The following is a 13,119-nucleotide window of genomic DNA, read 5'->3' as shown; positions in this document are numbered from 1 at the left end:
TCTTTTTTCTGTCCCATAAATGCCTGCCTTACTTCCTCCTCAAGGCTTTTCACTCACTGATATCTTTCTGAAACATTATTCATTCATAGCTTCATGTTGCTTGCTTCTTCTCATCTTTCATACCTTTACTAAAATACCTCCTCAGAGAAGCCTTCTACACCACCTTCTCAAAAAACACTCTCCCATTATTTTATCACATTTGCTCTCTATATCTGCTTCATAACAACACTTTCTTTTATATCAGGGCAATCATTACGTTTTTTATTCTCTGCTCTATTTCACTAGAATACAAGCTCCACACGTATATCTGATTTTCTACTTTTCCCCAGTGACTACTGAGGTTCTGGCATACATCAGGTACACAATAATTATTTACTTAATATAAGAATTAGGGATTGCATTGAAACTGTAGATTGCTTTGGGTAGTAGAGTCATTTTCACAATGTTGATTCTTCCAATCCAAGAACATGGTATATCTCTCCATGTATTTGTATCATCTTTAATTTCTTTCATCAGTGTCTTATAATTTTCTGCATACAGGTCTTTTGTCTCCTTAAGTAGGTTTATTCCTAGATATTTTATTCTTTGTGTTGCAATGGTAAATGGGAGTGTTTTCTTGATTTCAATTTCAGATTTTTCATCATTAGTGTATAGGAATGCAAGGGATTTCTGTGCATAAATTTTGTATCCTGCTACTTTACTAAATACATTGATTAGCTCTAGGAGTTTTCTGGTAGCATCTTTAGGATTCTCTATGTAGAGTATCATGTCATCTGCAAACAGTGACAGCTTTACTTCTTTTCTGACTTGGATTCCTGTTATTTCTTTTTCTTCTCTGATTGCTGTGGCTAGAACTTCCAAAACTATGTTGAATAAGAGTGGCACAATTTGTATGGAAACACAAAAGACCCCGAATAGCCAAAGCAATCTTGAGAATGAAAAATGGAGCTGGAGGAATCAGGCTCCCTGACTTCAGACTATACTACAAAGCTACAGTAATCAAGACAGTATGGTACCGGTGCAAAAACAGAAATATAGATCAATGGAACAGGAGAGAAAGCCAGAGATAAACCCACGCAAATATGGTCACCTTATTTTTGATAAAGGAGGCAAGAATATACAGTGGAGAAAAGACAGCCTCTTCAATAAGTGGTGCTGGGAAAACTGGACAGGTACATGTAAAAGTATGAAATTAGAACACTCCCTAACACCATACACAAAAATAAACTCAAAATGGATTAAAGACCTAAATGTAAGGCCAGAGACTATCAGATAAACTCTTAGAGGAAAACATAGGCAGAACACTCTATGACATAAATCACAGCAAGGTCCTTTTTGACCCACCTCCTAGAGAAATGGAAATAAAAACAAAAATAAACAAATGGAACCAAATGAAACTTAAAAGCTCTTGCACAGCAAAGGAAACCATAAACAAGACCAAAAGACAACCCTCAGAATGGGAGAAATTATTTGCAAATGAAGCAACTGATAAAGGATTAATCTCCAAAATTTACAAGCAGCTCATGCAGCTCAATAACAAAAAAACAAACAACCCAATCCAAAAATGGGCAGAAGACCTAAATAGACATTTCTCCAAAGAAGATATACAGATTGCCAACAAACACATGGAAGAATGCTCAACATCATTAATAATTAGAGAAATGCAAATCAAAACTACAGTGAGATATCATCTCACACTGGTCAGAATGGCCATCATCAAAAAATTTAGAAACAATAAATGCTGGAGAGGGTGTGGAGAAAAGGGAACACTCTTGCACTGTTGGTGGGAATATAAATTGAGACAGCCACTATGGAGAACAGTATAATTGCTTTATAATTCCGTAAAAAATAATTCCTTAAAAACTACAAATAGAACCACCATACGACCCAGCAATCCCACTACTGGGCATATACCCTGAGAAAACCATAATTCAAAAAGAGTCATGTACCAAAATGTTCATTGCAGCTCTATTTACAATAGCCAGGACATGGAAGCAACCTAAGTGTCCATGAACAGATGAATGGTAAAGAAGATGAGGCACATATATACAATGGAATATTACTCAGCCATAAAAAGAAACAAAATTGAGTTATTTGTAGTGAGGGGGATGGACCTAGAGTCTGTCATACAAAGTGAAGTAAGTCAGAAAGAGAAAAACAAAAACTGTATGCTAACACATATATGTGGAATCTAAGAGAAAAAAAAAAAGGTCATGAAGAACTTAAGGGTAAGGCAGGAATAAAGACACAGACCTACTAGAGCATGGAGTTGAGGATATTTGGAGGGGGACGGGTAAACTGTGACAAAGTGAGAGAGTGGCATGGACATATATACAGTACAAAACGTAAAATAGATAGCTAGTGGGAAGCAGCCACATAGCACAGGGAGATCAGCTAGGTGGTTTTTGACCACCTAGAGGGGTGGGATAGGGAGGGTGGGAGGGAGGGAGACGCAAGAGGGAAGAGATATGGGAACATATGTATATGTATAACTGATTCACTTTGTTATAAAGCAGAAGCTAACACACCACTGTAAAGCAAGTATACTCCAATAAAGATGTTAAAAAAAGAATTAAACTGCCAAATACTGAAATAAGTGACTATTATTAGTGACTATTAAATAAGTGAGTATTAACATTTATCGAAAGAAGTGACTATAAACATAAATGCTTGGTATATAATGGGATACATGTGTGGTATACAATGATGAGTGAAAGTTATCTATGCCGTCAGAGCACTTACAGACTACTGAGGGAGACACTCAACAAGTAAAACAAACTACAGTTGACCCTTGAACAACATGGGTTTGAACTGCGTGGGTCCAATTCTACATGGACCTTTTTCAATAAATACTATGGTACTATATGATCCAGGGTTGGCTGAATCCACAGATGTGGAATTGCAGATAGATGGGTGACTATGGGACTTGAGCATCTGTGGATTTTGGTATAGAGAGACTGCTGGAACCAATCTCCCGTGGAAACCAAGCAACAACTGTACAATAAACTTCTTCAAATTATGAGATATTCTATAAAGATACAAAAGGTTCTATGAGAAAGTAAAGGAAGAAGCAGAAGTTAGACTAAGTAGCTCTGAAGTGATTTTAATACTGAGAATCAAATGCCAATCATGAAAATAAGATCACATAGATGGTAAATGGCAGAGCAAGAATTTGAATCCAGGTGGTCTGGTTCCAAAGTCTAGGGCCTGAGCACTACTCAATGCTGCCTCTCTACAGAGAAGAATTACACAAAATGGGAGCTTCATATCATTTAGATATTTATACTCGCTCTAAAAAGATTCTAAGAATCATGGGAACTTAGAAAATATTTGAAACAGAATGAGACAAGACAGATTTCTTAGAATCTTATGAAGAAATAGGCAAATTTACATATACCACTGAATCGTTTCCTTAGGGCAATAAACGTTATATTTCTTACCTTAACACCTATTGCAACAATAAGGTGCTTGGGAAATTGAGAGCTGTCAAAACAATACAGACAGTTTTCCATTAGTGCAGCAAGTCTCCGGTGCTCAGCAATAGCTTTTTTCCTCTGATTCTCTTCCTCTTCACCAAAACATTCTCTCTCAGCTGCTCTGGAGACAAACATGTCATCCAGAGTGTAATAGTCTCCATCTGTTTTTCCCATAAACTGAAAAAACAAAATAATAGTAGTGGGGAGAAGGTAGTAGTTAATTCAGTTTATTGTACTGTGGCATACTGAAGTCATATCTGTAAGTCCTGTGATAAAACTCTTACATTAAAAGAAAAAAGAAAACATGATTAAAATTTAAGCTTGACCTGCAAGGACCAAGTTATTATCATCATCATAGCTAAAGTTTACTGAGTATTTACTATGTGCAGTTCTATGCAATTTGATTGTTTTATACTCCTATGATGAGGGAACCATTACCATTTCTATTTAATAGATGAGGAACTTGAACGACAGAGAGGTTAAGAACAACCTTCACTTTAAAATTAGCATACACTCTATTAAACTTACAAGCCAATTTGCTAATATGTATATTGAGAGCATTGAGAGCCACGTTCCCCTTTCTCTTTTAAAAATAATTTTCTTTTTCATTTGTTTTTATTGAGGTAACAATGATTTATAAAACTATATAAGTTTCATGTGTACAAAACCAAATTCTTTAATAAGTCTTTTCTAACACCCTTTTACTGAAATACTGAGCAATTCAACATGGTGTGCATTCTGCCTTGCTGCAATAAGTAATAAACCCAACTTGTTTAACTCTGTGTGCCCCTGGTGGTCTTTGGCTAACAGCCACTGACAGTATCAAGAAATACTGTTAATTTGTGTGTGTGTGATAATGGTGTTGTGATAATGCTAAAAACTTCTGTTAAAAGTTTATTTATTTATCTTATTGAGGTGTGGTTGGTTTCAATGTTGTGTTGGTTTTGGGTGTGCAGCAGGGTGATTCAGTTATATATATGTGTAAATAAATATGTATATGTATATGTATGTGTATGTATATGTGTGTGTTTTTTTTCAGATTCTTTTCCATTATAGGTTATTGCAGGATGCTGAGTGTAGTTCCCTGTGCTTATCAGTAGGTCCTTGTTTGTCTGTTTTGTATATAGTAGTGTGTATCTGTTAAACCCAAACTCCTAATTTATTTAAATTAGGAATTAAAAGTTTATTTTTATTAAAAAAATAAATCCCAGAACCTCATCTATGAAAAAATAAAAATAAAAAAAATAAAATTAGTATACGCTCCACATAGAACATAAAACATTTTTCAACTGTATCTCAAGGCACCTGCTCTATACCTCCCCCAACATAAACTGTAGCCAGGGTGATGTTTTTAAAACAAAAATTTTATTTACTTATTTTATTTATGTCCCTACTTAAAATCCTCAAAGAGCTCTACATTGTGAACAGGATCAAGTTCAAACTGTTGTTTGGCCTAAGTCATAGACACAGAACGGTATAATGGTTAAGAGCTTGGGCTCTATAGTCAGAATGACCATGGTAAAATTCTATCTCCTGTCTGTATAATCTTGGGCAGTTATTTAATCTCTCTGAGCTCTCTCTCTGTTTTATTTCCTCATTTTACAATGGCTATAACAATATTATCCATCTAATAGGGTTATCTTTCTTCATCCTTACAACACATGCCTGGCACACAATAAGGACTCATAAATGTGAGTCACCTCGGTCACATGTGATCACATCCCTACTCAAACTCTACACTTTGCCACCCTACTTTAGTCCCCAAAAGTACTGTTACCTTCAGGCTTTGCACATATTGCTCTCTGAGCAGTTCTGCCCTCAATTTTGCCATTCCTACCCCTACTCATTTTTTAATCTGAGGTTTAGATTTAGTTGTCACCTGCATGAAAGAACTTTTCTAGATCGTCCAAGCTCCTTCAGTACTATACTCACATCAGTTTCATGAGGACCACACTGTATCAAAACAGCTCATTAACTTATGTTTTTCTTCCATTAGACTAAGTTCTACTTAGTCTACTAAATACCAAAAAGAAAATGACTGTTTTCATCTTACCAGATACTTAAATAGATATGAAGAAAGCCAGAGTGCCTGTACTCCTGTCAGAGAAAGTAGATTTCAAAGCAAAGAATATTATGAAGGATAAAGAAGGTCATTTCATAATAATAAAAGACTTACAGCAGGAGGACAAAACAATCCTAAAGTTTATGCACCTAATAATAGTTTCAAAATATATGAAGCAAACACTTGACAGAACTGTAGGAGAAATAGACAAACCCACAACTGTAGTCAGAAATTCAAATGCCACTCTCTCTACAATTGATAAAACAAATAGAAAATCAATAGGCAATAGAAGACTTGAACAAACTATCAACCAATCTGACATAACCAACAATGACAGAAATTGTATCCAACAGAAATTGTATCAGCAGAATAAACATTCTTCTCAAGTGCACAGAGAACATTTACCAAGACAGACGGCATTCTCAGACTTAAAACAAACTCTCAATAAATTTAAAAGAATTCAAGTAACATAGAGTATGTGCACTGAAAACAATGGAATTAGACTAGAAATCCCAACAGAAAGATATATGGAAAATAGTCAAGTATGCAAAAATTAAATAGTGTACTTCCAAATAACCCACGGATCATCAAAAAAATAAAATTAGAAAGTTTTTTGAACTATAATAAAACAAAAACAGGACATGTGAGAATTTGTGGTGTACTGTGAAAGCAGTACCTAGAAGGACAATTACAGAACTAACCAGTTATATTAGAAAACAAGAGAGGCCTTAAATCAATGATGTCATCTTCCAACTTAAAAAACTAGAAAAAGAAGTAAAACTAAATGTAAACAGAAGAAAATTTCTAAAATGTCATTATTGATAGAATCAGGTAAAAAGATTATTATCAGTAAGGTATTTCTCAGAGCACATTAGCTTCAGGAATTAATTTTTATCTTCTACTTTTTCTCTTTATTAATCTTTGATTATCTCTCTATTCTTCAGGTTTGTCTATTTATATGTAGTCTCCTGACTTACAAATTATTATTTTAACTTCAGACCTTTATCTCAACCATAATATATCAAATTTTGAAAAATGTCCAAACTGGTCACTAAAATTTTCATGAAAATAGTAACTAACTATATGCTAGATATTAATAGAAACTTTAAGTACCCTCTCAGCCAAATACCTCTACAACATAGGAATTGTCATTCTCCCTTCATATTAAAAAACTGAGGCTAAGAGAGACTAAATAACTTAATCAAAATCACATAATTATTAAGAGACAGAGCCAGGAATCAAGTTTGATTGTAAAACTGAGAGTGCCTGGCATATAGTGAGCCTCTCTCACTTAAGAAACCCATCTTTAAAACATAGAAAGGGAATACTGTGAATATAGTCTATGAAGCAGAATAAAGAATTAGAAGAAACCTTAAATTTCATCCAGAATAAACATACCCAATCAAGTTAAGGTACATATTAAAAGAGAATACAGATATCTCATGGGTATTTATCTTTTCTAAAATACATTACTGAGCAGAATATGTATTTCTACATGTAACTTTACTTTCATATGATATATTGTTAAAATATTGTTATTAAAAATCAGTTCATAACTTGTCAGGGAATATATTCAATTCAAATAAAATCAGTTGAAAACAGAAGACAGTATTTCTAGTTTTTAAATCTATGTTCCATGAATGCTGCTGAACATCTCTGATCTATTCACAGTTTTTGACTTAAATAGGGGACAGTCTTCCAAATTAAGTCTGAATGATTCTTCAACACAACTGAAATATGATACTCATCTATCCCAGAACAATAATTCCCTCCTCCTACATCCTCTAATTATTTGCATTTTCCCATTATCTTCTCTTTGGGGTTTGACACAAAATGTTTTTACCTTTATCAGTCACGTACACATCTATGACCTTACCCCCAACCAAAAATTTTTAATGAACAGAGATAGTGGAGAATATAAGACCAAGAAGGGGAAAAGTGAAATATTTGCTGGAGGAAAGGAGGTGAAGAAAACAAGAGGGGCATGAAAATATGCCTCTTTTTCATTTAGATAGAGTCCTAAAGAAAACTGATGAGATGGTACAAGATCAAGATAGTATATCATAAATTTTAGAACTTTGAGAATCTCTTTTCTAAATAAATAAGAAAATGTGATAAAATAGTTATAACATTAAAATGAATAAGATAAAAGAAAGGGGAGTAGATGTCAATACTACCCAAAGTGATCTACAATGTATGCAACATCTATCAAAATCTCAATGACGTTTTTTGCAGAAATAGAAAAAGCCATCTTAAAATTCATATGGAATCTCAAGGGACTACAAATAAACAATCTTTAAAAAGAACAAAGTTGGAGGTCTCACACGTCCTGATTTTAAAACGTACTACAAAGCTACAATAATCAAAATAATGTGATAGTGGCATAAAGAAAGATATATAGACCAATGGAATAGAATGGAGATCCCAGAAATAAACAAACTCATATATGGTCAAATGATTTTCAGTAAGGGTGCCAAGACCACTGAATAGGGAAACGACAGTCTTTTAAACAAACGGTGTTGGGAAAACTGGATATTCACATGCAAAAAGAGATGAAGTTGGACCCTCACCTCACACCATATAAAAAAATTAACTCAAAATGCATCACAGACCTAACTTAAAAGCTAAAACTTTAAAACTCTTAGAAGAAATCATAGGGGAAAAGCTTCATGACATTGAATTTGGCAATGATTGCTTGGCTATGACAACAAAAGCACAAGCAATAAAGAAAAAATAGGTAAGTTGGATTTCATCAAACTTAAAACTTTTGTGCATCAAAGGACACTCTCAACAGAGTGATAAGGCAGCCCACAGAATGGGAGAAAATATTTGTAAATCACTTATTTGATAAGGGACTTACAACCAGAATACATAAAGAACTCCTACAATTCAACAACATCAAAAAACAAGCAACCTGATTTTAAAATGGGCAAAGGATCTAAACAGACATTTCTCCAAGGAAGATATACAAATGGCCAATAAATACAGGGAAATGTAAATGAAAACTACAATGAAGTTACGACTTCATGCTCACTAGAATCAAATAGTCAGATAATAACAAGTGTTGTCAAGGATGTGGAGAAATTGATACCCTCAAACACCGCTGGTGGGAGTGCAAAGTCATGGTGCTGCTTTGGAAAACAGTCTGGTAGTTCCTCAAACAATTCAATATAGATTAATTAATAAATAATTAAACATATGGGCTACCATATGACCTAACAATTCCACTTCCAGGTATATACCCAGGAGAAATGAAAACATATGCCTAACAAAAACTTGTATATGAATCTTTACAGCAGCATTATTCATAAAAGTCAAAACTTGTACACAATCTAAATGCCCATCAATTGATGAACAGATCAACAAAACATATAAAATATGTACAACAGAGTGAGTATATTTGGCTATAAAAAACAAATGAAGTACTGATACCCCCTACAACACTCTGAAAACATGCTAAGTGAAAGAAGTCAGTCACAAAAAATCACTATCATATACATGAAATGTCCAGATCAGCAAAATCTATACAGACAGAAAACAAACTCAAGGCTGCTTAAGGCTGGAGATGGAGGAGGACTAAGAGGGTTAGGGGGTGACAGCTAAAGGTTACAGGGTTTATTCTTGAGGTGATAAAAATGTTGTAAAATTGACTGTAGTGATAGTTACATATATTCATGAAGATACTAAAAACCATTGAATTTTACACTTTAAAAGGGTGAATTTGTATGGCACGTGAATCATATCTCAATAAACCTGTGTTTTAAAAAATTAACTGTACCCAAATAGAGGTCTGGCCTTTGCCTTCTGTCACTGGAAGGTAATCTTTAAGGACTTGAAATGTCCTGCCTAAAACAGTGGTTTTGTTTATCTGAGGGTCTTGGGCCACACGAGCCATCTATGTTAACAATGTGGTTTATGCTGGGAAATTTGGGCCACACAGTATCAGCTCCACCTCAGGAGGGGCTGGAAACTGTCATCTTCACAGGCAATCAACCATGTCTATGTGACCAAATCCTAACAAAAACTGCACACCAATGCTTGGGGGAGCTTCCCTAGTTGGCAATACCCTGTGTATTTCACACATTATTGCTGGGAGAAGTTAGGGCTGTCCATGATTCACTGGGAAAGGGGACAAATGGAAGCTTCATGCTTGACATTCTGCTGGATTCAGCTCCATGAGCCGCTTCCCTTGACTAATTTTCCATCTGTATTCTTTCACTGTAATAAACCTTAACTGTATATTTAACAGCTTTTAGGGAATTCTGTGAGTCCTTGTAGTAAAGTATCAAAGCTGAAGGTGGGCTTGGGGATCCCTGAACTTGAAGCTGATGTCAGAAGTGAGGATGGTCTTAGGGACACTGGGGAGATATAATAAACACAATGCACGAACACTGATCAGATCCTGAATCTCAAAAAAAAAAAGCTATAAAAATTTAAATATAGGTTCATCTATATCAACATTTAAAAAAATAAATACATGGTTCTGCATGATACACAGGCACCACCCAAAGTGGACAGCTACAGCACTACAGTCCCACTCTGGAATGGCCATAAAGGGAAATTATCTCAGTAAGAAGAACTTTGCGCAGTGAGTTCACTTTGCCTGGAAAGAGAGATGGCCATAGATACAGGTCTACACTGATTCATGTACTATGGCAAATGGTTTGGCTGGATGGCCAGGAACCTGGATAGAACACAAGTAGAGATTACCAACAAGGAAGTCTGGGGAAGAGGTATATGGACAGACCTCTCCAAATAGATACAGATATTTATGTCACTAGTGATATTTATGTCACTAGCCACTCCTACCATTGTTCCAATGAGCTTGTGAACAAAGTGGCCATGCAGGTATGGAAACTATTCAAGGGCTCAGCAACATCAAAGCTGATCTGGCTATAGCCACTGCTGAATACCCAATCTGCCAACAGAGATCAACACTGAGCCTCTGATATGAGCACCACTCCTTTGAGAGATCAACACTGAGTGTCTGATACGAGTACCACTCCTTTGGGGGATCAGGCAGCTAACTGGTGGCAAGTTGGGTACATTGGACTGCTACCATCATGGAAGGAGCAGCACTTTGTTCTTATTGGAATAGACACTTACTCTGGATATTGACTTGCCTTCAATGTATACAGTGATTCTGCCAAAACTACCATCTCTGGACTTGTATCATTGTGGTATCACACATATGCTTCTGACCAAGGAAACAATTTCACAGCAGATGAAATGTGTCTATGCCCATTGCAGTCACCATGTAACAATGATGACTACCAAGCAGCACTGCTCACTAATTCACCATGTTCCCCACCATCTGAAGTAGCTGGCTGGATAGAACAGTGAACTGGCCTTTTTAAGATTTAATTACAAGTGCTGGATAGGTGATGTCTTGTAAACTAAGGGTATGTCTCCCAGAATGAAGTAAGTGCTCTAAATCAGCACCCAAACTATGATGCTATCTTTCCCACAGCCAGAATTCACAGGTATGGGAATCTAGGGGGGATAAAACAGGAGTGACCTATCTCACTACTGCCCCTTTTGATACACTAGCAAAATTTCTGCTTCCCAACTCTGTGATCTTAGGCTCTACTAGTCTAGAGGTCTTAGTTCTAAAGAGAGGAATACATCTATCAAGGGACACAATGATTAATTGAACTTGAAGTTCCGACAGGCACCTGGCCACTCTGGCTCCTCATTCCACTGAATCAAAAGGCAAAGAAGGGAGTTACTGTACTTTCTAGAGTGATTGATTCTGACTATAAAGGGAAAATTGGGCTGGTACTACATAATGGAGGTAAGAGGAAGTATATCTTGAATATAGGTTACCTTTTAGGGCACCTCTTGGAATTCTCATGGCCTATGATTAAAGTCAATGATAAAATACAACTCAGTTAAGGCAGGACAGCTAATAAATGGCCCAGACCTTCTGAATGAAGGACTGGATCACCCCACAAGGCAAGGGGCCATGACCAGCTAAGATGTTGCTGAGGACAAAAGGAATACAGAATGGGTAGTAGAGGAAAGCAGGTATAAATACTAGATGAAACTCCATAACCAGTTTCAGAAATTAATATTGTAATATTATGGTATCCTTTCAATATTTTGATATGAATTTATATGTGTGAATATACACCTAAATATTAACAAAACTTCTTTCTTTTCTTCCCCTTTCTCATCCCCTTACCATCTAACATAATAGTAGCTTTGTACTCTATTCTGGGGACACAGCCTGTTTTTGGTTGTATGTAGGACAGTTCTATCATGTTGCACAGAAGCACGATTTTGTTTTCTTTATTTGGAGATTAAATATAGTTTAAAGAGAGGAGCCAAGGTAACATGGTTGTGGTCACTGGGTCAATTTGACTAGTCTGACATACACTTACCAGAATTCCCTTTTCAGTGTATTTCTGGTTATGATGGGTAACAGATTTTTATAGAAGACCTGAAGAGTAGAAATAAAGCAGCAGCCATTTTATAGCTTGCATACATTGTCACCTAACTGCTGGTTCACCTCCTTATATAAGGCAGCATCTGAGTCTGCAGCTGCCCCACCTTTCCCACCATCCTCCTTCAGCTTCTCTGACTTCTAGGCCAGATGTGTGTATTTAGCTCCTAGCCTAATCTACAGAATACCCACACCACCAAGGTCAGAGGCAACATAAACTGACATGTATATTTGTCCATCCTCGAGAATTCCAGCTCATGCCTGTGGGTTCTAACTTGTTCTTGTTCTTAGTCTCCCCCGCTTTATATTCATTTTTCCTTCCCAAGAGCCTGCTCTCTGGACTTAAAGCTCCAAATTCAGATGCAACCACAACAGCCTTAAAAAGATTGCTTAACCAGCTTCTACAATGGCATAAGGTCAAATCCCTGTAAAGAAACCTATGTCTATATGTCTTTTAATAGTTCTGTTTCTCTGATCGATAAGTGACTGATAAACATATAACCCTCTATAAACAGCAATAACAAACTGCTTCTGTTCAGAGGCTCTGCTTGTATAACATTTTTTCAATATTATTCTAAGAATAATATTATTCTAAATATCATTAATCATAATGTAAGTGAAATTCAGACATTTCAAATGCCAACTGTATAATATAATGGGAGAAAATTAATATAATAATAAAATAAAACCACTCCTTTTCTGCTTCAGTCCACTTTCCTTAAAAACCAAATCCAGGGCTTCCCTGGTGGCACAGTGGTTGAGAGTCCACCTGCCGATGTAGGGGATGCGGGTTCGTGCGCCGGTCCGGGAGGATCCCACATGCCGTGGATCGGCTGGGCCCGTGAGCCATGGCCGCTGGGCCTGCGCGTCTGGAGCCTGTGCTCTGCGACGGGAGAGGCCACGACGGTGAGAGGCCCGCGCACCACAAAAAAACAAACAAACAAATCCAATTATACTATTTGAGCATAGTCTAATCTGAATGTAGTCAATCATCTCCCTTTTCTGGCCCTCTGCAATGCTTGCATGTTACTACAGAAAAGTTATTATATTTTATAAATGGTTCCATTATAAGCTCATAAGCTAACTGCCACTTCAACATAATAAGAAAACCTCCCATTTTCCACAGTGGCAATTTT

General features: G+C 36.2%; 1 protein-coding gene across 2 annotated transcripts in view; it reads right to left on the bottom strand.

Moving 5' to 3' along the window:
* CWF19L2 (CWF19 like cell cycle control factor 2) overlaps window positions 1-13,119 on the bottom strand; it is a 194,148-nt gene that overhangs the window by 40,650 nt on the left and 140,379 nt on the right. For both annotated transcript variants that reach the window (XM_079929782.1, XM_079929783.1), the window contains exon 13: window positions 3,441-3,653. In XM_079929782.1, coding sequence (XP_079785908.1) covers window positions 3,441-3,653 — 213 coding nt within the window. The remainder of the gene's footprint in view (window positions 1-3,440; window positions 3,654-13,119) is intronic.

Source organism: Stenella coeruleoalba (genome assembly GCF_951394435.1).
Source record: "Stenella coeruleoalba genome assembly, chromosome: 8".
Lineage (NCBI taxonomy): Eukaryota > Metazoa > Chordata > Mammalia > Artiodactyla > Delphinidae > Stenella > Stenella coeruleoalba.
Note: the sequence above shows the minus strand (reverse complement) of the source record. Positions and strands in the feature narration are given on the sequence as shown.